Source organism: Plutella xylostella, chromosome 15 (genome assembly GCF_932276165.1).
Source record: "Plutella xylostella chromosome 15, ilPluXylo3.1, whole genome shotgun sequence".
Taxonomy (NCBI): domain Eukaryota; kingdom Metazoa; phylum Arthropoda; class Insecta; order Lepidoptera; family Plutellidae; genus Plutella; species Plutella xylostella.
Window position 1 is genome coordinate 9,112,518 of NC_063995.1, and position 25,829 is coordinate 9,138,346.

At 39.8% G+C, this 25,829-nt stretch overlaps 2 protein-coding genes across 2 annotated transcripts in view; one reads left to right on the forward strand and one right to left on the reverse strand.

The window, feature by feature from the left end:
- The window catches only part of LOC105388556 (aquaporin AQPAe.a), a 32,738-nt gene extending 15,635 nt beyond the window's left edge, over positions 1 to 17,103 (forward strand). Inside the window, exons 2-7 of the mRNA XM_038108049.2 lie at positions 10,128 to 10,219; positions 10,641 to 10,765; positions 10,957 to 11,226; positions 13,070 to 13,234; positions 15,310 to 15,441; positions 16,067 to 17,103. Of these exons, the coding sequence (XP_037963977.2) occupies positions 10,132 to 10,219; positions 10,641 to 10,765; positions 10,957 to 11,226; positions 13,070 to 13,234; positions 15,310 to 15,441; positions 16,067 to 16,105 (819 nt within the window). The 5' untranslated portion in view covers positions 10,128 to 10,131 and the 3' untranslated portion in view covers positions 16,106 to 17,103. The remainder of the gene's footprint in view (positions 1 to 10,127; positions 10,220 to 10,640; positions 10,766 to 10,956; positions 11,227 to 13,069; positions 13,235 to 15,309; positions 15,442 to 16,066) is intronic.
- Positions 17,104 to 18,341: 1,238 nt separating this feature from the next.
- On the reverse strand, positions 18,342 to 25,686 carry LOC105388581 (exostosin-3). The gene is made up of 10 exons (XM_038108047.2): positions 25,394 to 25,686; positions 24,911 to 25,036; positions 23,781 to 24,295; positions 23,321 to 23,632; positions 22,087 to 23,095; positions 21,511 to 21,707; positions 19,918 to 20,019; positions 19,385 to 19,559; positions 18,840 to 18,944; positions 18,342 to 18,472 (listed from the first exon to the last, which is right to left on the reverse strand). The coding sequence occupies exons 1-10, from the start codon at positions 25,511 to 25,513 to the stop codon at positions 18,368 to 18,370; spliced, it is 2,766 nt and encodes a 921-aa protein (XP_037963975.2). The 5' UTR covers positions 25,514 to 25,686; the 3' UTR covers positions 18,342 to 18,367.
- Positions 25,687 to 25,829: the final 143 nt, after the last annotated feature.

Here is a 25,829-nt window from a genome sequence, read left to right on the forward strand (position 1 = left end):
ACACTTATCTACAAATAAGGTACTTTACCTGCGGGTACAACAGCTAAAAATGTATATATGCTTAAAGATCTTGGAAAGATATTGATATCATTTTAGTCAGCCCACGACTCTTAACCGATTAGAATCATCAAGTGTTTTATATAAAAGCACATGCTCAGATACGAAAGAAGATATAAATTAGATAGCTAGATAAATTTAAATAATAACTACATAACTTAATTTCCGCGTGCCACAGAACACATAAATTTAATAAGTAACTAAAGCTTACCTAGCTCTATCAAATCTAATATTGATTGTTAAATACTTACTTTGTCCGAAGTAAAGACAGCTAATCTTTCGTACAGCTAAAAAGCTACGCAAGTAGTAAAAATAACGTAACAAAGTAGGTATTTCAGTTTCATTGATCCCGAGAGGCCCGGGCCGTGCCACGCGGTGCCTGCGGCTGAAATCTTCAGGGTTGCCGGCACGCGCCCCCAAGACTACACACACATACATTCACATTACACTAAGGTACACACAAGACATTAAGGTACAAACACAAAAAGCTCATAAAAACTCATTCTAGGTTAGTAAATCTTGTTTGTTCTACATAATTTATATGATTTCATTTACTTATCGATTTTTATAAAATGTATATCATAGAAGAAGTATGCGATCAATAAATAAATCAGTTTCAAATAAGTACCTTGTTACAACAAGACCAAAACGTAACTATAATAACATCCTGTGTTCAAAACCCAAATATTTAACTTCAGTTGGTATCAATTCAAATTGAATCCTTAGCGTAACTATTCCTATACCTTTCTTACTTTGAATTATCGGCCATTACCTATAGTATTATTATTAATCTATTCTATTTATAATTTCGGTGGAAATAATTTGACACATTACTATTCGGTGCGGGATATCCTTTTTGTAAATGTTGGCTGCCTCTTTTGCATACATAGCAGTTCTTTGCATTGAAAAGTTTCTTACTGATGTATGGTTTTATTCAATATGCTACGAACGTTGCCAATTGCCATTGCATATACAAATTATGTACCTATAGGTACCTATGTAGGTAGGCTGATATATAAGTATTTAGGTACCTTCTACATAATGTGTTATACTTTCGTATATATGTATAAGTTTCGAATGACTCCCCATGCCAAAAAAATATTACAGAGAAGGTAAAACTACTTGAATGCAGCTTTCTACAGAAGTACCTAGATTGGGTTCCGCTCATCTCGCATAATCTTTATTGACCAAAACTCATTTCGCATAACTCGTATGATCTAAACTTTTTTGGCCGAACCATCACTTTGCCAAGACTTATGTGGCATAAGGCTCGTTTCGTCTAAAACTTTTTAGGCACAATCTTTAAACACCTAAGTTTCATTTGCTCAAATTTATGTTCGTCTATACCTATGTATAATCTTGTTTCTCGTAATGTTATTTTAATAAATAATATATTAAGTATGTAGTAAATGTACAAATTGTGGTATTTTTCTCCTACATCCCGAAAATCACGATATTGTATGATCAAAAAATCGAAAGTTAACGACCAATATAATTATTATTACAAACCCCATGAGATCGAAACCTAAAAATAGGTGCGACGGCGAGCAAAGCGAGGAGGAGCGTGTTAGGTGCACATGTTCATCAAAACCAAAGCGGAGCGCAGCGAAGCGGAGCGGAGCGTTTTCCAAACAGCGGAAACAATACAAGGCACCAGTTTGCGCTATGTAGGGAGACGCTCCGTCAAAGTTAAAGCCAAACGAATATTATTACTCTGTGTAAACCTAATAAACCTATGCCATAGCATTATTAGGCTATTTAAGATTTGGCCATACCATTATTAGGCTAAACAATGTTATGCGAAATAACTTTTTACTAAACGAGATTTATGCCATACGATTTTCGGCGTAACGAGACTTTGACCAAACGTTACTATGCAATACGAGATTAGGCAAATAAATCTTATGCCAAAAAAGGTAGAACCATTATCAGATATAAAACTTCCCAAGAACTAAGAATTCCTAAGGTTAATTACTATAAGAGGAAAAAGGGTGAGCGATATAGCCCTCGAGACAAAGCTAAGTCATCTTTTTATGAACTACCTACTTAGGTATGGTCATGAATCCAATCATTACGAGAAATCATCCAATAGTTAAACAGAATTGACATTTCCATTCAGTAGGCACGCGGCCAGTAATTATCGCATTCCTTACTTATAAATCATTGCGTACTTACTTTACATCCTTTGTGTATAAATTGTACATAGTTTACGCCTAGTTTTCTTGTTTATTTTTTCCATAATTGAATCTAATTTGCTTAATGTCGTCATAGGAGGCTGTGTAGAATAATTAAACGGAATTACCAGGCTAAGGTCGAGTTTGCACCTAGTGCATACGGATTGTACAACTATGGCATCTCCAAGGCTGACCCCGGCTGTGCCTGTCCTGCCTGCCCCCTAAGGGACAAGTGAACATGGGCCATTTGCATTAAATCCCTTGGGCGTCCACTGCGTAAGGAAATCTAATGAACCCGATGACAACAGCAGCCTTGTCTAGTTAAAATTAATGTTGACAGCTGAACAATTGAAATTAATCCTGTTTACTTTAGACGTTATTTTATTGAAAGAGCCTGATATGGCTTAACTACTTATATGTACAATATGGTGTGATGAGTGCTGTTCTTATGTGCTGTGCTGTGTATGCAACACATTAAATATTTTATTGTTAATGAAGTTTTATTTCAGCCTTTCACAAATTTAATGTAGCATTACTTTCCTAGAATCTTTAAACGAAAGAATTCTTATCTTTAGAATTTCGGTGCCATTACGGAGTTAAATGAAGATTTGATCAATATTTTAAAACCGAGATAACACTACGATAACATTTAGATAAGATAACTACCGTAGAAGGCACTTACTTAGATACATATTTACTGAAATTCTGTAGGTCAGTCTACATGAAAACGATAATTATTAAACAAACACTTCTTGACGCCAATAAGGCTTTATATTAAAGTCAGCTCTCAGTTTCTGGCAGGTTACGACGTTTTTTTTTAAGAAAAATTACGTTATCAACGCATCAAGAAAGTTATGTTTGAGCAATCCCTGTTTACAGTTAGACAAGACCAAATAAATGAATATTTTAAAGCCTTTGCAAGACTATTTTTAAAACCGATTTAAGATAATTGGTTTTCGTTGCCCGACAGAGTCCGGTAAACAACAACCTATTCAAATTACATAATTCAAGTTCGATAAAAATACCTAATACTTAAACCTACAGTTTTGCAACGCGTTGAAGAATACATACGATGCTTGCCAGTACAAAATAACATTTTTTTTAATTCTTTAGGTGAAAATTCACGTCATAACTGATATTTTCTGTTTCATTGGGTAGGTATTAGTTTTTTTATTAATCTATTTAATAACTTGCTTGGTTTCTTATATGATTGATATGTGTAGGAAACCATACGTAGTTGTACTGATTTATCGGGCACGTCTTTCATGACGGCGACAAAAGTACAAAGACATGGAAAAGTTTTCTTAACAAGTATGTAAAGTAACTGCTCCCGACTAACTATATAGTGTGACCATTATTCGGTGTATTGAAAACGTTAAATGTGGCTATTTGGCACGCTTGTTGATCCTATTTCTGACACAAACATAAACACTTTACTGAAACTTTAGAATTCGGGTTTCTGACAGACGACAATCCCAAAAGAAGTTTTACTAGTTTTATTGTAATATCCAAACTTTATACTGCAACCCTGTTATTCATAAAAAGTTATAAGTAAATAAAATATACAAGTGTTTGAAAACTGCTTAGTATAGTATACAATGCAACCCGAAAGAGAGTAATTAGGGGCGAATTTGGAAAATTTATCATATTTTTGTAATATCTATCTATGTATGGCCATACCGTATTCCTAAACTAAACCAAAGAAGTAATTTGATCCGCATTTATTTATCTGGGGCTTCAATAAATGCATATCTAAATGTAATCCTCGGCTGTAGGTCGGCATATTGTCCGCGATAAACATATAAACTCGGTTTAACGACGCGGGCTGGCTCGCTGCACATCACAAAACCTAACACTGTACTTTAATCTCGTTTTATTTGCGTCTTTATTACGAGTCCTGGACTCGGCCCAGTCGGAGGCCATGAGGCAGCTCTTTGAAGATTTTCTTTAATGACAATTAAATCTATCTAAATTTTTCAAAGAGAAAATGCGTGTCGTTTTCTGTTTAAACAAACTTTCAGGAGAACAATGTTTGTCATAAAAAATACTGCTCGGTGCTCGGGGGAGGCCCTGTTAACAGCACTGGATGATGATGATGATGATGTTGTACTGTTAAACTTAATAAGTATCTATCTTGATAATGCTTGCCATCTTCTGAACAACTATAAGTACCTACTTAGATGTAATTTAGCTGTGCGACGAGTTTAAGATGTCTTCGCAGTTATATTAGGTACTTACATAGATATATACCTACCATTCCTTCTATGTAAGTACTTAATTCGCAGAATAACTGAGATTTCGCAAATGAAAAAAACCTACATAGTAACGGTCAGACAGGTATTTAAGTTTTTATGCACACTTTTTGTGTCCCCGGACTTACGACGTAAGTCATGATACTCATGATAAAAACACCATGTCATTGATAATCAGGTTGCATTTGCACCAATTTTAGTTAAATAAATAAACTAGAGCTTCACTTTTTTATTTATGTATTTAATTCTTTATCGGACTTCGCCTCAAATAGTTTTCTCCACACAAGATTTCATTGAGTTTTCGCTCATGACTTCATTTGACTGTACCTACTTAAACCACGGACTACCTACTGTTGACCCACGCCTCTAGTCATTTATCACCCATATTGTATGTGTTAAAAAACATTAAGTATGTTGATGCTTTATCAATTTCATCATAGAAAACTTCAGCCCTTCAGGTCAATGGAGAATTCTTGAAATGTTGACCTCGATGCCTTTCAGTTTGACGACCGAAAACCAAAGCCTAAACTGATCATTATCACATAAAAGTATGTTGTTTGTCTATGGTCGAAGCATTCACAGTTGACATGTGGAAAGCATTATTGGCGCCTAATCGACTGAGTCTTAGATTAACGACATACGAATGTTCGTTCGTACCTATATATTATATCGTTGGACTGTGTCGATCGGGTCGCTTGGGTGGCGAATGTGGCGATTGATTACTAACGACAAGTTCACTCTATTTTTTATACAACGTTCTCGGGGTGTTTGACTGTTGTCTGTCGTTAGATTCAGTTTGTCCAATCGTTTAAATGACGCTTTGGTCGACAGATATCCTAACTTTGTAAAAGTCCTGTATAGCACATTGAAACTTTCACTTACATACATTAACTACCAGAGTTTCAGTAACTCTATCTATCGATAGCTGATAGTTACAGTGCCACAAACTTATCTGTTCCGGTGAGAGCGAACTAAATTGATCCATATCTCATTATTTACTAATGAATTATATATTAATATAGATTAGATGGGTTAATTAAAACCACAAGAGCGAATTACCACTACTGGCAAACTTAAAATCTTATAGAATGAAGAAATATTACACAGCCGACTTAATCTTAGGATGTATGGCTTATAAAATAAATGAGATTATAAAAAAAAAGAAATATTACACATTTACGTGAGCTGTCACCGGAACAGATAAGTTTGTGGCACTATACTACGATTTTGACATTTTTGACAGAATGCTACCTTTTATGTGTCAGTCGTATTATAGTAACTGTCAGCTATCGATAGATAAAGAGTACTTATTAAAACTGGCAGTAAGGGTCAAAGTGATTTAAAATATGTAAGTAAGTAGGTACTTACAAAAAATATATCAATCGTCCTAACAATACCCATTAGTGATAGGTACTTAAGTTGATAAACTATATCTATCTACCTCTACCTACATCAATTCACTGCTGATATTGATCTTAAGTTCTTTACCAAAATGTACTGATTAGATAGGAATAATTTGGCACGTACCCGTAGGTACCTACCTACTGCAAACTTCCCAGTAGCAAAACATATTCAGTCAAAATGTTAAACTGTTTCGACTACTTTTAAAACTTTTAAAAATTCTCGGTACTTAATGCAATTTGCTTTGATGGTCACATGACTTTTTACTACTTATATATGGGATCTAGCTTTTTATGAATTTTCAAAAGTTGTTTAGAATGACGTGACGGATGAGTCATCCCCTTTCTGCTTATTTCCACTTTTAAAACACCCTATATAAATTATTTATGCACATAATTTGCATTTAATATTCCAATTATGTCTCATGTTCAATGTAAAGTTATTCTGTAAAGAAAAAAATAAACAATAGTACATAATATTTATATTGATTCTGTCACAACTACTCACAACAAAAACAAAGATGATACAACTCATCAAACTACTACGGAGTTAAGCGACGAACCTACCTACCTATTAGTACCTATGCCATTTAAAAGAACTTAATCCTAATGACGATTCAATGCGATATTACAGTAACGAGTGTAACGACAAAGAAACGGGCGATTTTTTAGACTAATGCGTTCATAAAATGAATTTCATTCAATTAAATCCGTTATCTAAGTGCCCTAAACGTTTAACTTGACTAATTGATATCTAGTGTGATGTGAAACATAATCTAAGAGCAGCTAGGCCACCACGGCCTCTCCTGTCAGCGGAGTGCCGGCCGATTACCCCGCCACGCGGCCCTTAACGACGTCATACGTCGGGCTTTTGCGAGCGCCGGAATCCCCGCCATTCTGGAGCCAACCGGCCTGGCGAGGGACGACGGGAAGAGGCCCGACGGTATGACCGTAATGCCCTGGAAGTACGGGAAATGCCTAGTGTGGGACGCCACCTGCACCGACACAGTGGCCCCCTCCCACATCCAGGGTAGTGCCGCGGCGGCGGGCACGGCGGCGGCTGCTGCAGAAAACCTCAAACGGCGCAAATACAACGGTCTGTCTGACAGCTACATATTTGTGCCGTTTGGGGTTGAGACCAGGGGGCCGTGGGGACCCGAAGCGCGACGATTAGTAAAAGAACTTTCGTCGCGCCTGGTCGAGGTATCAAGGGACCAGAGGTTGGCAGCTATCTCAGCCAGCGCTTCAGCCTGGCTATACAGAGAGGGAACGCTGCCAGCCTCCTCGGAACCATCCCGGGCGACGGCAGCGAACTAAAAGAAATATTCTACCTTTGATAAACTCCTGTTTATTAAGGGTAGAATATTTCCAGGCCCTAAAAGTATTTTATATTATTAGGTATTTTATTTTTATTTGTAAAATATATAAATAGTTTAGTATAAGCAGATAAGGACACAATATATTAGCCCACAAATAGAATATCATCTAAGAGCTAAGTTTTTATTCCCTATTTTCGTGATGGTTCATAAATATTTTGATTCACGCCAAAAGTCGCAGAAAAAAGTAGTTCAGTAGTCAATGGTAGTTCATCCTGGTATTGAACAGGTTAATGATTCATATAATCTTTAATATAAATAAATATTTTTTCACTTTTTTTTAAAGATTATCATCATTAACGTCAGCCGCTATTTTGTGCACTGCCTCATAGACCCAGCAGGTATTTCAGATACTACTGGACATTAGTTTGCTGTACGAAAAACACATTTTCGTATCATAACTGTACATTACCATTAATTTAGACGTTTAGAACTGAAAAATATTTCCGTATTTTCCTTAGTACCATTTATGTATAAGTCAACACAAATGTAAGTAAATATTAAGTATATAGTTTCCATCGAGGTTGAGCTACTGAATGTATGTAAGCAGCTAGGTATGTTGACTCAATCCATTATCAAGTTACAGGCTCAGTCTAGCAATGACCAACTTCTGGTAATTTATTCGCTCCCCGATGGAGTGCAGCAGTTTGGATCACCATCTTAGATTAATAATACTTGTCGACAATTTACACCTCACTTCTTCCAATGAGCTCTTATTTTGAATTAGTTCGGTAAGAAGATTTGTGACTTTATCCATCAAGTTATTTAGCAGAATGAGACCATACAATATATTATTGAGTAAACTAAAATCAAGAGCAAACAGAGACTGCTCGACAAAATATCCATATCATGCGGTCTCAATTATTACGCTCAGTTCCACATAATAATATTATTATTTAAAATGTTTCTGCTTTGAATAATTTAGATTATTAGCGCCTGCTTGGCAACACCTAAGAAAATAAACCATAAATTAATAGACATAGGTACTTACAACATGTGTAGGAAAATCCATTGACAGAATCTTCCTAAAGTACTTATTCTATTTATAGTACTTAACTGATATAATATATATTGTTTTATTTATAAGAAGTTAAGTATATGTTATTAGAAAGTAGGTGGGTACCTATACCTTAGTAAAACTAAAATTATATAAAATCAGTGCAATGCAAGGTGTGTCCTAACAAATTGTTTCTCTACATTTCTGGGAAATAATTTTAACCGTAAATTCACAATAAAATGTATGCCTGAATCTAACTTAAAAATTTACAACCCGAAGTTTATCTCTACCAGCCAAGGGCTACTTACTTAATTGCCAATAAAATTGCCCGGGTAACTGCACCTCGGTACTACAGTGCCTACTAAAAATTCAACTTTCAATTCGAAAAGTGAATCTTGAATTTGGAACATGTCATGACGACTAGCGTCGACCAATCAGCGTCACGAAGAGGTCGGCCGTTGGGAATTCCGTGGAGACTCGACTTCGACGAAATGTGGCCACTCGCCAAGTTTGGGTATAACCATACCACGCAGTAGCCGTATATGGAATTTCTTTTGTGAAATTCACATATTGTAATGTAACCATATCTTTTTGGTATTTTTCCTGTTGCTACTCTACATTCTTTATTATTATAGGTCAAACGCAGCTACGAAGTATTGAATAGCTTAATAAAATTGCCGTAGTCGGTCTCCTCTACCATTTTGCTTAACAAAACAATATAGGTAAGTAGTCCATACATTTGTGTGAACTTTTCCGTCTGTTTTCATATACCTACTTTCACCACTCTAATTTTGGACGTTACAATCACGTCGGGACACCTTGATTACCCGTGACAACTGGTGCGTGCTCCCTCTAATTAGTATAATTTGTCTATGTCCGGTCCCTCTCACACATTCCCATATCCTCGCTCTTTGTTATCGCGGTCATCAAGCAGGGAAGCATGGCTGGTGAAAATTGACCGACAATAATGCAACAATCTGATCCACGGAACCAACCGACCAAGACTGGCCGAGCTTTTACTGCGGTGGCAAATGGTTGTAAAAACACCACACATAGCCAACTTTATAATATAGCACCAATAAAAGGAAGCTGGGGAAATTAAGTAATTGTTTCGTAAAAACATTAAGTCATGGTCCACAGACCATTGCGCCTATTATGGGGAATATTATAATTGAGTTTTTGTTTTGCTTTTCCGATAGTAATAATTGGTAAAGATTAAAAGATTACCTGAGCATTTTGGTAAGCCTACATAGATATTAAATTCTCATTATGCGCCTAGCACCGTTTATAGCGCTATTATAAGTAAGTTATTTAATTCACTGTAATAATACATACGCAGTGGCAATCAAAGCCGGAAATGCATGACTATACCTAAGTGTGATAAAGTTTCCATCGTAGGATTATTACTAGTAATATGCAATATGCACCGGGATTTACCATAACCCTGATTACAAACAAAGCAGCACGACCATCTTGTAAGCTCATTCACAGAATTCCATTTAATGATGATGACTAACAGCCTTAAGGCCCTCATTAGGAAACTTATTTTCTGTATTAGAGTTGAATTAGTTTAATATATAAACAGCGTTGCGTTTATGTGTGACGTCATTAAGAGTCGAGCATTAGCTTGCAGTGATCGACGCTAAGCTTAAAAAGTCAGGGGTCTAGGGGCTCACTCCCTAACGACAAACGAAGTTTCGGAGCCCTGCTGCGCAAGCCACGAATCTATCCGATTGCACGACAGCTCTCGTTCGTTCGTTTTTCGTCAGTATAGAGTAACCCTCCTAGTCCTGTCGAGTGCATGTTCTGAGGACATAGTTAGTGAGGTCTAGTCCTGTTGAGTGCTTGTTCTGAGGGATGCCTGTCCGCAGAGTCATGGGCGAGTTCGGCAACCGGCTGGGGCTCGACGAGCTGGCGGGGGGCGCCGCCGCCATCAGCAAGGCGCTGCTGGCTGAGTTCATCGGTAATACTTTATTTACTTAATTACTATGAAGTCCTTAGTATAATAAATAGCTTTATCCAACGACGTGAACATTTTCTATAACAAATTCCACACTTGTTGCAAATTTAGCCTCTTAAAAAACCTCTCAAGGTGGTCAGTAAGATATATCCCTCTTTACGAAGTGGAGCGAATTCGATTCGATGTTCTTATAATAAAGTTATAAAATACTTAAGGTACTTAATATTTTCACACACGAAACTTTTTTGTTATTAAAAGCCGTCCCATTATCATTTAAAACAATCTCACATCCAAAACGTTCGTAGAAAACATGTAACAGCCTAAACCACTTTTTTGTGGTCTCGGCTAACTTCAATCCAAATCTCATTCCGTCTCAAATTGCTAAATTACTTCTATAAATAACTGGTGTAATTCGTGTTGGCAGGCAACTTGCTGCTAAACCTGTTTGGATGCGGCTCGTGCGTAAACATAGCGCAGGGCACGGCCGCCGCGCCCGACATCGTGCTCATCGCCCTCACCTTCGGTCTCACCATCTTTGCTGCTGTCTCTGTAAGGACCTTTTTAACATTTGACCAAGAATGTACCTCCACTTTTCGTTGGAATTGTTTTCTCCTGTTAAAACAAGACATCTTCATTGACCAACCCTGGACTAAGCTTTGTCACCGCGATGAAAGCGGAAAATAAAAAAACCCCTGTCATAACCACCAGTCACAAGTCTTATCACTCCCTCCTTCCCGCAGGCGATAGGCCACGTGTCGGGCGGGCACCTGAACCCAGCCGTCACCGCCGGCATGCTGTCGGTGGGCCGCATCAAGCCAATCAGAGCCGTCCTCTACGTGATCGCCCAATGCGCGGGCGCCGCCGCCGGCTCGGGGCTCCTCAAGGCCATGACGCCGGAGCGCGCGGCCGGCAAGCTCGGCGTCACTGGGCTGGGGACTGAGGTCACGCAGATGAAGGGATTCGGCATCGAGTTCTTCCTCGGCTTCGTGCTCATCTTCGTTGTTTGTGGGGTGAGTGCCTTTGAGTTTTGAGTCATGATCAGGCTGCTGGACAAAGGACTCTTCGAAGGGGTGTCACGCCAGTCTGTCCCTCGGCCTTCCTCATTCATACATCCACTATATACTGGCTACCATCGTACCAGCGTTGAGTTTGATTTGCAGACTGTACAGTTTTTGTGTGTGAAGTTAATTTAAAACTCTTAAATTTTATATGGATCGTATCTAATATAATAAAAGGTGGATCTATTTGGGCACATACGATAAAATACGTTTCTATTTTGTAGTTAGGTCCTTGGAAAGTCATTGGATAGTCAGTTACAAGGTACCTAGCTAGACTAATTACTTTAATATTTTTAAAAGTATTCTATTGTTAACAACGGCCATTATTTTCATAAATATTTAGACAATTTCCGTCGATTCATTGTTGGGTTTTATACGGGTACTAATTATTGAGATTCAGCCGATAGTAGTGAGGTAGGTACCTGCTGAATGTCGTGACATCGGATTATTACAGCAATGTTCGTTGTACTTTTAATACAGACTTAATTTTTCATGACATCGCTGAAAATATGAAAGCTTTGCTGACTGAGAATCACGAAAACTTTTATGTTATTTTCGCGGTGATCTGCATAATGAGTAATGACGAACGTAGTTATAACGAACGTAGATATAAGGAAGTAATTATTTGAATTTAGATGAATATTCCTACTTCCATTCCATCAGTAACCCTTCTGGAAATGGAAAATATTATCTTGTCAAGTATTCCTCACTTATCACAGTTGATTGAAGACAGTGATCGAGAACTTTCCCTTAGAACCTTAGATAGTCCCTCTAAGCTTTCCGCATACCAGTGCAACTCAGTGGTATGATAACCTCTACCTTTGATGATGATGAGTCGACTCATGCGAGCCCTAGTACCTATAGCGTGATCGGTGGTCATGATCGCATCGCCACAGGCACGTAATCTCCAGCGGTATGCGGTGTCGTGGACAACAGTCACTTGTTTGCTATTAGCTATTAATTTGAAAGGCTCCATTGACAAATCGATATCGTATGGCCGCCAGGCTCGTTTGCATGCCGAATTGTTTGGAAACCGCGATTGATTTTTCGTTGAATGGGAATTAATGTGTTTTGACGTGGATTTGTACCGTGCTGTGCTTTTATTTTACGATTAAGCGAGCATGTTCTATGAATATGTAGATCAGAATCAGTCGTCAAAGATTAATAATAACTTACTAATTATCTGTAAAGTACAGTAAAAAGCTTGTTTTCTAACTTCGCGAAAATACTAAGTATAAGTAATTTTACTCAATGATTTAGGTAGGTACTTTGGCAATAGGTACATTATATACCTATTGAAAACATCTAAATCTAAATATTGGACGAGGCCATGGGTCAGCGTGGTCGCGTGCTCAAATGCAATATTTTATTCGCAAAAAGGAAATGAATAACGCGATATAAATAATACGGCTTTTAGGGATTACAAAGCTACGGGTGTTACGATATTTATGACTTTAATTTAATTGATTCATTAAGTTAATTCATAGTGATTAGGATATAGATCTCCTCCCTTTCTGCGAACTTTTAACATTATTGGTTGGCCGATTATTTATAAGTACATATAATTATGATAAACAAACATTATTACAAAACCTATAAGTGGTAGTTTATCTTCTTCATAATAAAATATGTATAATCCCATCTTCTAGATCTACGATGTCTTAAAATAATAAAAAAAAACAAGAAATTGGTCCACAAATGGTTGAAGTAACCAGGCGTAACTTCTCCAAATCCTCACTTTCGACTTTCGACTCACCAGTCAGTGAAAATCTCAACCTAACCTCTCATCATCCAGGTGTGCGACCCCAACAAGCCGGACTCCAAGCCGACGGCGCCGCTGGCCATCGGGCTGACGGTGACGCTGGGCCACCTGCTGGCCGTGGACTACACCGGCTCCGCCATGAACCCCGCGCGCTCCTTCGGATCAGCACTCGTGGCTAATGACTGGGCTGACCACTGGGTAAGATATTTGTTACTGAGTGTTGGGTGTTATAAGGTTGTATGTGTATCACCTGCTAAGCGTGGAGTAGAGATTATAGAAATGCAATTCTTACAGAAGGTTCACGCCCTGCGTGGGGATGTGCGTGTGTATAGGTACGACGTAATGATGAAGCGTCCTAGTTAGGTCCTAGATCAAGGCGGGACAGTATTTCCTTCATCAGCACACCTGGCCAATGACTATGCTGACCATTAGGTATTGATCGTCGTTTTATGATATCATTTTCTGGGTTTTTGGGAAGTGTTTGAGACATATTGTTAGGAGGCGTTTACAGCATCATCATTCATCCTGAGCAATCTACAGGGTATTGCAAAATTAGTATACAAAGCCGAATGGGGGTGACTCAGGGTGTTTTTTTCGTGAATTTTCAGAACTCGTAGGATAAAATTTTCAGAATGACCCCCTGAGTCACCCGCTTTCGGCTTAGTATAGGTACCCTTTTAGCAATACCCTGTACAATAAGGAGAACTGATTTAGGAGTCACACAACAAAAGTATTTTTCTGTAATCGAGCCTCAATCTACAGCATACGGTATACCCACATTATAAGCAGAGTACACCCACATTTTTTTGGTTTTAGTAACAAGATCTAATCTAATGATATGGATTGCCTTGAATTTGAATACCATTATTTATTCTAAATCCTTATCATCATTTACCACCACGCCCCGAGCATTATTTAGAATTGTTGCCAGGAAACACTTCACATCATAATAATTAATGACGCTAGCCAGAGTAACAACCAAACAGATAATAGGAATGTTGTGAAGATTGAGATAAGAGTCTTTTTATAAATGGTTCATACTTACCTAACATAAAACAAAAACTAGTTAATAGGTAAACTTTGTGTGTGATTTAAAAAATCCTTGTTTTTCAGCTTTTAAAATATCTATACCACTACAATTTCATGACAATATATTCGTTATTTTTAGTTTAGTACATAAGTACATAAGTTCACTTTTATCTAGACTAGAGGACAGGTTCGATCCCCAGCCAGGGCACATAAATGACATAAACAAATAAGTTTTCGGGCCTTGAAAATAATAATTACGTACGAATTACTTTACAAGTGAACGCTACATTTCTTTTACACAAAATCTTCGTCTATTCTCTCGTATAATTATCAGCTGTATGAACCAGCCCGGAACGCCTGCCATTAGCGGCTCAAGGGCCTCGCCAGATGGATACTCTCCACCTGGCACTAGAGACTCGATTGGTTCCACGTCTAATGTATTCTAAATGCGCGACCACTTGTTACAACACCGTTACGATGTGCTTATTGCCTTGGTTATTGAATGTTTTATGATTTATTGGCTTTTGTATGATGTTGTGCTGTTAGGTTAGGTATCCATTGAGAACGGCTGTTAAGCGATCGGAAAAGCTATTAGATATCTACTGGAATTATAGTAAAATTACAAGAACTGTTTTCGATGAGCAACGCTTCTAGGAATACTGTGTTTAAAGTACCTACACATTAAAATCTATAGAGGACTAGAGAAATAGTGAGGAATTTTAGCCCGAAATATGCAACCTTGACAATAGAGATGTATGTAGGTACCTATACCTACCTATACAACATATACAACTCATAGCAAATACATCCTTAGAAAGTTTCCTGACTTTGAACCTGTCAACCTATTGTATTGGGGGTTATGCGAGCTCTACTAGTCAGCTATATATATATACACGCAACGTACGCCTGGTGACCGTATCCAATATCCTTACAACCCCTGCTAAAGCTCATACTAACCCATCCCCCGGACCTTGGAGAGTGAGAGCCCACTCGGCAATGGGAGTCACAATAGATCTTTTAGGTCGCAGTGGCGAATGGGCAATGGTTGCCCTCCCCTTTTCTATAACTATAACCCTGGTACACTTAACCCTTTGCATCGAAATATCCTTCCACCCAAAGGTTGTCTGGAAGAAATAGCTTTAAGCGATAAGGCAGACATTTGTACATACGTGTTAGATTAAGTTTATTGTAATTTTGTCCATGTCTTTTGTGTACAAATAAAGAATATCTTATCCCCCCCGCAGGTGTACTGGGGAGGTCCGATCCTGGGCGGGGTGGCGGCCGCGCTGCTGTACGTGCACGGGTTCTCCGCGCCGCCCGTCGACGCCGCCGCCGCGCCGCCGCGCTACCGGCCCGTCGCTGTCGATGATAAGGAGGTATGGTATACTACTTTTCCTTGTACAGGTAAAACATATATCAGGAAAAGTAAACGAATAAAATCTATTTTTTTTGTTAAGATACAGTTGAGGTTGTCCAAACCAAAACCATTTGAGAAAAGCGATACTATTGTAGACCGTCAGTCAACAATTCTGATTATATATGATATACCTAATGCTCCATATTTGAATAAGAAAGTGAAGTCTGGCTGGAGTCTGAAAGATCCTGAATGGAAACTGATTTGAATATGCTTTACAAGAACTTTCTTATTTTTGTTAAAGACACGATCGAATACCGCCATCTTCTTGGTCAATTTGTTTCTTAGTGTAATAATGTTAACCCTGTATCTGTAAATTTGCAAGCGTTCTGGACGCCCAGCTCCAACAGCATGGACCGTGGAACAGGGTGTAAGATTTTTTTAAATAAAGCAGGTTATATCGGGAAAATTCATAAACCACCGGATTTTTTACATGTGGCGCCATCTTGTGTCGAGTAGTGAAACTAAAGTTTTTTTTTTTTTTTTAACAGCAAAATATTTAGTAACCATTATAAAAAAAGATACAGAATAAATCAACTTTAAAATGTATTTATAATAAAAATATACTCATATTCGTTCCTTTACAGCTGAAGCGTTTGGACGGTAAGGCGGACGATCTTGCTTGAAGTCGCGAGTTCGGGCGGCGACCGCTACGCCACGCGTCGCCCCCCTTGCGGCCGGTTGGAGAACTAAACGGCGACTACAGCGCCGCCACCTGGCCTGCGGCGGCTATGTCCAACTTTGCCGGCGTCAACTACCCCAGCGAAACAGTTGAAAGCTACTCATTACCCAACCGACAAGCTAGGCGATACTTATAAGGGCTGATTCTCACTTTCTAAGTACAACACTGTCTATATCTCGTAGTCCGGAACGGATCTTTAGCTGTGGAATGAATCTACATAGACGATGAGTTCTCTGATTTAGATATACATATTTTTTACTTACCCAGTGTAAGTTTAAAATTCATGTCCTTGAATCATTTGTAGTTTTTCGGAGTCTACGCGGCTGGAGAATCGTTATACATTCTGCTGACTCGGTCTTATTACGAAACGATCATGAAAACTATTCTAAACTGGATGAAATGTAGTACTATTTATGAGTAACTTTATCTTTTGACAAACAGCGACTATATCGTCTTCGTCTCTGTTGCATAATGAACAAATTTTAATTATAGAACCTAAGGATACGAGTCCAGTGTATTTATTGTTTAATAAGATTAATATTTCGAGAGATTTGTATACGAGACTTTAATTAAATCTAAGATTTTAGATTCACTAGGATTACTCTCCAACAATATAGTATTTATCTTCACTGCGAATCACCTAATTTGATGTAAATAAATAATCTAAACTATTATTGCACATTTACAAAATTATATTAATAACTTTCTATACAAGTGTGTTGGTGAAGTATAATTGTAAGTTCGACATTTATTGCAAGGATCAAGAAACTGTTCGCATCTATGTATTTCCATTTACAAAAATATATTACTTATTGGTTTTACAAATTATTATCTGGGTCTTTGCAACGAATGAGGAGTATAAAAGATGTAGAATGATTGCAATTCTATAATTTATAATAATATACATAGCAAGTAAGAAAATACATTTTCTTTATGTAAAAATTGTTTTATTATTTTCATCATTTAATTAAGATTCTCTCGATTTTATAATTTTATTTCTCTGACTTGAGTGATTTCTCTATGACAGTCTTTTCAGAAAGTAATTTTATGGTATTGAAATCGGATTCATTATACTGTCCAGCATTAGTTACGAATTATGATAGGTAAAAAAAACATACTAAAAAAAATGCGACGGATAAAGAAAAATCTGTTCAATAAAATACAAAATGGAAAAGTATAAAAAATACAAAATATGAATATTTTATGAGTCAATCAAATGCTTTACGAATTGATTTCTAGCTTATTTAAATATATCTTAACTAAAGACTAATACAATTTGTAAAAGCAAGCGACACTATTTTGACTAAAACCACATTTTAGTGCAAGGAATTATAAATGCAATTCCTAACTATTAATTTCTAATTATGAAATTCATTTATTCCTAGTGTTTCGTCAAATACAAAATATGCGGTATTTATTTACAGGTATGTACAATAATTACATAATATCTACAAATATTGCTTCAACTAAGAAATTCAATGAAAACTTATAATGTTTTCTCAATTTACAATGAATTTCAAAATGAATCTCAATTTATTAATTACTTGTTGATAGCGATATAATAAAATATAAAATACTGCAAACACACAATTACCTACCATAAATAACACCAGCCTATCGTATAAGCTCTCATTATAAGAAAATAACCATGCACCTATATTCGACAAATTAACCCTAATGACACGCAGAGGACGATGGCAGCACCGCTCTTATAACTGTAATATACACTTCATATAATATTAGATTTGATTGTAGAACTGTAGGTATGGATAGACTGAGCCCACACACGCAAGTTATTCGCTATCCCACGCGTACGTCCACTATGTTTCTAGATTGCATCGCGTCAGACACGAATTGTACTCGGAAAACAATGTATGTCTGATGACATATGTTGTGTTCCATACGTTTCGTTCGTAGGCTGAGTCTGTCCCTACCTTGGGCTCAGTCTGTCCCTTGATGAAACTGGACAGTGATTCCTTATCCATGAAATCGTAAAAAAACATATCTTTGGCAACACCAACTCCCCTCCGCACGATGACTTCACAAACATTTCCACCAAGTCATTCTCAACCAATAAAACCTCTAAAATCGCTTGTCAGTGGCGCATAAAAATGCACAATAATAGAGTCAATTTTGCACATTCATGCGATCCAGCATAAAACCCAGAGCACCAAAAGTTGGTTTGTTTTGTGAAGATGCATCCTCATTATATGAACTTGAAGCACTTTTGCTTGTCGTGCGGTATCCTTGTCTTGAACAGCACGGAGTCGGCGCGGTACTGCGTGCTCACCAGCGGAGTGTAGCCCATCACCTGATAAATAAGACAAGAGATAAAACAAGAGAACATCAAAATATAAACATTTGAAATTAAACAAGAGCATGATCCAACAGTAATGTTTTATTGATTAAACCTAGCTGTAGCTTACAGTGAATTCATAGAAGTGGAGCACCATGTGGCATTTAACATTTTATTCCAAAAGATAATGTAATTTTTAAGGCGCATGTCGTCTGAGCACAACCTAATTCAAAGAGGAATGGGGCGGACTTAAAGCTAAATCTATTTTCTTCGAGCCATTTGCAGTAACAATTATAGATACCGTAAACGGTACAGTGCGCTACTTAAATCATCAATGTTACGGCTACTCTGATGTTGAATACGACAATAAAGGAGTAAATACCTGTGAGAAGAACTGTATGCACTTGTGTCGCTCGTGGAAGTGCGTCTGGTCGGCGGAGAGCGTCACCGGGCAGCCCGGGCAGCGGAACGTCCAGCGAGAGGTCACCTACAACACACGATTACGAAAAATATTACTAATTATCCTATTAATCCTATCATACTTCCTACTAATTTATTAAGGCCAAAGTTGGTGAGTGTGTATGATTGTTACTTCATCACATCAAAACGGCTGAACCGATTTTAATGAAATTTGTTATGGAGTTAGCTGACACCCTGGATTAACACATAAGTAATTTTCTGTAATTCCCAAGGGAACAGTTTTCAAGGCGAAACGAAGCTCGCGGGACTTTCACTCGAGGAGGATCTTTTTGCCAAGTCCCCAACATCCATGATTAAATAATGTGTGTAAAATGTGACGATAGAGATTTGCAAAAAATCTACCCACTTAAAAAAGTTTAAAACTTTTGAATGGTAGAGCTATGATATTGATTTGGGTCTATAAGAATAAGTGTCTTGATCTACACATAAAACCAATCTCATCCTCACCTTAACCGGCGGTTTCCTCGTGATGTGCGAGACGAGGAAGTTCATGGCTATATCTTCACAGTTCATGTACTCGTCGACGTACTCGCGGATGGCGGCGGGCAGCAGGCGCCAGTAGGACCACAGGTAGTAGCGGTGGATGAACGCCGCGCCCGTCAACACCATGCTTAGCTCGCAACTGAGTGGGAAAAGGGGGGATATTAGAAGGGTTTGGGGATGTAGGATGTCACAAAATGCTCACGTTTTCAGTGAACGGTGCGTCCGTTATTATCTACACTTGGTTAACATATTTTCCTAATAAACACAAATACCTAATGGGAATAATACATAGTGGTTGCGAGGAGCACGCAGTAATTGCGATTTATTTCATTCATTATTTTTTCCAACAAAGAAATAATATGTTTTTTTTAGTAAAATAACAGCAAATGCATAAAATTTGATTAACATCTTCAAAGATGTGTTTATAACAATAGCAATTTCCCGGTTAATGAGCAGATTTCAATGGAAATATTGATGTCTATCTGCACAATGTTTACCTGTAGTTGGAGTTGTAGAGAAATCCGTTGTTGTAGTTGAGGTCCCAGGCGTGGTAGCGGCCCGGGAAGCCCACGATCTGGTCACGGTGCTCGCGCCACACGCTGCGAATAACCACATTATTAGAATAGGAGATATTATTATAACCGACTAGTAATAGAACTGGTTTTACAAAATAACTATCGTATATAGGTAAATGATGTATATGAACTCTTAATTGTGATGGTAACGTATCGTAGGATGTTGTGGCGCTCTTTGGGAGAAGTCCAGAAATCGATGATAGTTGGCTTATAATTATTTAGCCTAGGATGTGTGGTACGCGCTACGCCTCGCGGCCTTAAAATATTGGTCTATTTACATCTAGGTCGTAATCCGAACCCAGATATTCCGTAAAAGTTGTAGCTTTATTATAACTCTTACCGAAAAGCAAAAACAATCTCATCATGCCTCAAATGCGCGTCATCATCAACACACAATACAGCCTCCGTCTCCAGTAGATGGTGCGGTAAGAAGCGGTTGTTGAGCGAGTTCCTGGCGCCGCGCACCACCTGCACGGGGGCTCCCGACTCCGGCCACGACATGACGTGTTGCAGATACTATAGACGCGTGAAAATTAGCCAATAGCGATGCGCGGTTTGTGGTCGCGCCAATGAAATGTGATGAAAGCTCGCGACACGCTATTGGTACGCGCTATGTCGATTGGCCGCTATTGGTCTATTCCACAAAAGTCACCATCTATAGCAGCAAGGTCACGCTCTGAACTCCCATATAATTGGTTCGCGTGCATTTCACATTCAGTAAAAGCTGTACAATAACACTTACCGAAAAGCGAACACAATTTCATCATGTCTCAAATGCGCATCATCATCCACGCACAACACAGCCTCCGTCTCCAGTAGATGGTGCGGTAAGAAGCGGTTGTTGAGCGAGTTCCTGGCGCCGCGCACCACCTGCACGGGGGCTCCGGACTCCGGCCACGACATGACGTGTTACAGATACTATAGACGAGCGAAATGAGCCAATAGCGACGCGCGGTTTGTGCTCGCGCCAACGGAATACGTTGAAACCTCGGGACACGCTATTGGTGCGCGCTATGCTGGTGGGCCGCTATTGGTCTGTAGCAGCGAGGTCACGCTCCGAACTCTCTTATCATTGGTTCGCGCGCATTTCAAATTCAGTAAAAGCTGTACCTTTACAATACACTTACCGAAAAGCAAAAACAATCTCGTCATGTCTCAAATGCGCGTCATCATCCACACACAACACGGCCTCAGTCTCCAGTAGATGGTGCGGTAAGAAGCGGTTGTTGAGCGAGTTCCTGGCGCCGCGCACCACCTGCACGGGCGCTCCCGACTCCGGCCACGACATGACGTGTTACAGATACTGTAGACGCTCGAAATGAACCAAATGAGCCAATAGCGACGCGCGGTTTGTGTTCGCGCCAATCGAATGTGTCACAACCACGCGACGCCATTGTTCCGCGCTATTCCGCTCATCCGCTATTGGTCTATTCCAGAAAAGACACTATCTAACCCTCATGCGCTCGAAATTTTCGGAATCTGTAAATGTCGTGCCTTAGTTACCTATACACTTACCGGAAAGCAAAAACAATTTCATCGTGCCTCAAATGCGCGTCATCATCAACACACAACACAGCCTCAGTCTCCAGTAGATGGTGCGGCAGGAAGCGGTTGTTGAGCGAGTTCCTGGCGCCGCGCACCACCTGCACGGGGGCTCCCGACTCCGGCCACGACATGGTGGGGGGGGCGCGCCCGTTCCATACTACCACTACCTGTGGAGAGGAGAGGGGAGGTTAGTTTATGACAGTTGCGGAGAGGTTTTCAATTGTTTTGATGTATAACAAAAGGAGAGAGGGGGTTAAAATAGTTTGTGCAATTTGCGGAGATGTTTTCAATAGTTTTGAAGGATAGACTTGGATGACACCATCATTAGCGGAAGTTGCTGATTGCCAGGTAAGTTACATAAGCAAGCACATCGTTTAGATAGATGAACTGTTAGAAAAAGAAAATGGGGACAAAAAAGTGTATTAGGTAAGTGGCAAGATGTCGCAATTGATGCCTAAGCCAGGTTTAAAAGAAACACTCTTTTTGATACAGTATTACGTAACAAAAACTAACATTCCCTTATATTAATTTAAGATATATCCTCACCTTATTCAAATAGGGCAGTCCCCTCAGCCGGGCGAGCGCGGCGGCCAGCACGGCCTCGCGCTCGTACGTCAGTATGACCACCGTGAACTGCTCCCGCGGCCGGTCCCCGCCCAGCGCCTCGCTGAACTCCTTCCCCGCCCCGCCCGCCCCCGCGCCTATAGGGCGGAACCCTGATGGAGAGCCGACGAACCGCGCTTCCGACGTCAGAGGGGTGTCCCACGGAAGCTGCGGGTACAGAGTGAACGGCTCCCCCCAATCGTTCCACATTTCATACCCGTGGAGCAAAGATAAGGAGTAGTTCCGTTTGTAAGCTGGACTGGGGTACGGCGCTTCTAAAGGTCCTAGAGTTTCTTCTGGTTCCGTGTCTATGGTTGGCGGTTCTAGTTTGGGAGGGCTGTAGGAGTCGTTGAAGGCCGGAGCGCCGACGGCGGGCACGGCCGCTCGAGCTGGGATGTTCAGACGCGTTCGTATCACAGCTAGTAACGTGTCTATGCTCGCTTGAACTGAGCTTAGGTAACGTTCCCATAATACTCTGCCGTGGCGACGGAAGGCCAACAAGTCTGCGTCAGATATAGCTCGTAAGAAGAAATGTAGTTCTGTGACTCTCGCCTTCGGCAGTAGTATCGCGGCGCGGCGCCAGTCGATCACCTCATTATATGGCAATTGGACTCTATCCCCTCCCAATATGACCGGAATAGCTCCGGACCTTAGCGCCTCGTATAACCTCGCTTGCAGCAGCGCTGTGCTGACGTAGCTGCGGTCGTTTGGCGCCAGGATCAGCACAAATGTTGATTCTCTTAGCACGGAGCGCCGGGACCTGTCCGTACCACATAAGGTCCAGTCCCCGATGGCTAGTAGCGCCCTCCTTTCAGTCGGCGGGTCACATTCGAACTGCAGTAAGAAGAGGTCGGCTGCGGGGGCCGCGTCCACTACTTTCTGTAGGTATTTGATTAGATAATCGTCGTCATCTCGATCCTCGCCCCTCGTAGGCGACTGAGAGCCCTGAAAACTGCAGTTAGCTGTACAACTATCTAACATGGAACTGAAGATAACACAACATACTTAAAATCTCGATAAAGTTAACACTGATATCTCGTACCTAATAATTAAGTATTGTAAGAATTCAAGTTATTACCAGATTTTAGTGATCGCTCCTATCATCAACAGCACATGTACCTATACATTTGTCCTCATCCATCTACAATATTTATGTATGTTAAAACTAGATTCTTACCTAAGCAAATACTTCCTCCTAGCCGGCGCAATAGGCGCACAATCCGCCCACACATCCCCTCCGGGCGGGCCGAGCGCGGGCGGGGTCACCACGTCGAACCCCGGCCGGAACCTCCCCTGAGTGAACGTGGACTGCGCGATCATGGCCCGGCCCGTCGCCGCGCCGTGGAACGCGTCTCCAGAACCCACGGATAACTCGCGGCGGGCGAAGTTTATTAAGACGTGGTTGCGGCCGTCGCCGCCCCAGTAGGGTAGGGATCTTATTGCCGTCTCGTTCAGGACGAGCTTATAGCTTTCTGTCGTTGATGATGGCCTGAAAATATGCAGGTTTTTGAGGTGGGGAGTTATTTTAAAAGGTGAGCAGTATTATAAAATATTATAAATTATGGCATCGGGAAAGGCTGAAAATTTGAGGTACGACGAGATGAATATTTGTTAATAGATGTTTAAAAAATACTTACGAAGGGTTCTTGCTATCGGATGGAAACGCTTCACCGACTAGCACCACATAGATGCACGCTTCCTCGGCCTTTTGCGTCAAATGTGTATTATACCCGAGCGTCTGTCTCAACGTCGTCTTTAGAAACCCGTCCACTTCAGCGTTAGCTAGCGGCGCGTGGTTATCAGGATCGTATAGGAAGACTGGGAACCCTGAAGTTAAGGAGCAGCGTGAGTGGTCGAAGCAGGAGTGCATGCGGCAGTCGGGTTCCGATTGGTGGAGGGGAGGGGGTAGTCGGGGCGGCGGGCGGGAGGGGAGGAGCTGGAGGGGCGGGGCTAGCTGCGGGGAGTCTCTGCGAGTGGCCTCTATTTGTGCGATGCGCGCTTGTTCAGCGGAGACGCGCAGGCGCGAGAGGTCGGCGGCGGCGCGGGCATGCTCGGCGCGCAGGGCGTCGGTGCGCGCGCCCGCGGCCGCCGCCTCGCGCTGCAGCCGCCCGCGCCGCGCCTCCAGCTCGCGCAGCTCCGTGGACACTGACGCCTATAAAGGTAGCAGATTATGAGCCATATTTATCTGAATGTAAAAGGAAAGTGTTCAGTAGGTCGTAAACTTACTAATATTATAAATGTGAAAGATTGTAAGAAAGGATCGAGTATGTTTGATAGTACATATTTCATGGGAAAATGTCTGGACAAATTTTTATTAAATTTGGCATAGAGTAAGCTGACATCATTGATGAACACATAGGCTACATTTTAATCCGGAATTACCGCAGCAGAACATTTTAAGATGAAAATAAGCTTGTCGGAATAGTTTCTAATAACCATACTTGTAGTGTTTGTCATATTTACAGATGGTTCTGCAAATGCAATGCAATGCTTGGAATACTGTATAAATATTTAAATTTTATAGAAAAAAACTGTCCTGAATTTTAACACAACCCCAAAGTTTGAGATACAGACATTCTGGTTCAAAAGTTGAAATTAGCTGATTGCCTCATTCTTAAGATTGATGTGTATTCTTCATTGATTTAAAACTGTACGTAAAAAAATATAAAAACATTAAAGACAATGGAACCAGCCATATATAAAAATATATGTGTATCAACCTATATTCAGTATACTGCTTACTTCATAAAAAAAATCATTTAATTACCTTGATTCTGAGCATTTCCTCAATCCTCATCTTGAGGTCCGCGGCCGTCAGTGTGGTGAAGTCCCCCAGAGCGTCCAGTGTGTGGCGCACAGAGCTACTACCCAGTGATATTGATGAGGACTCATACTGGAATAAAAATTAACTGTTTAATATGAAATATTTACAGGTAAGTATACATAAAATATCTACTTTATTATGAATAAACCAATTTATTTTTGATAGTAAAATATAATTTTTTTGCTACTACTAAGTTTCAATTTAGAACAAGAGATTTCTCAGCAAATATTAGAAACAATTTATTGCAAGTCTGCCACATTGTTCGTTAAGTGTGTGATGAATGATGATAGCTGTAGTTGATGAAGAAATGAGAGAGAAATAAATAGCCGCAAAAATTAGGTGCTGAGCTGATGACACTGGTGAGGTTAGAACTGAAATATCTGAAAGGGTGGAAAAGGATTATAAAAATACCATAGGAGATCTTACCTTAGACAAGTAATAGTGGGTAACTAATGGCACAACAAACAGTATCAGCAGCACTGTGAAAATAACCCGGGATAGCTTCAAGTGGCCAAGCCATAGGCAGAGTCTCTCATGAATATACATTTCAGCCAACCTAAACAAGTTTGAGGCCTGGAAAAATTATACCCAATTACCATGCTCAGGCAATTCTACTTATATTGAAATATCTATACATAGCTCCTATTTTTCTTTACAATAATTCACTAAATAAATTAAAATATTTTTGACCCACAACAAAACTGAGGAATTTTATTAGTTACTCTGTGGATAAAAGTCAAGAAGACAAATCCATAAATTTAATTTCTAATCTGTGTGTTTTTTTCTTATTCTGAAGTTCTACATGACGAGGATGTTACAAGACTAAAAAAAGCAGAACAATGGATTATTTTTATTGCACTAC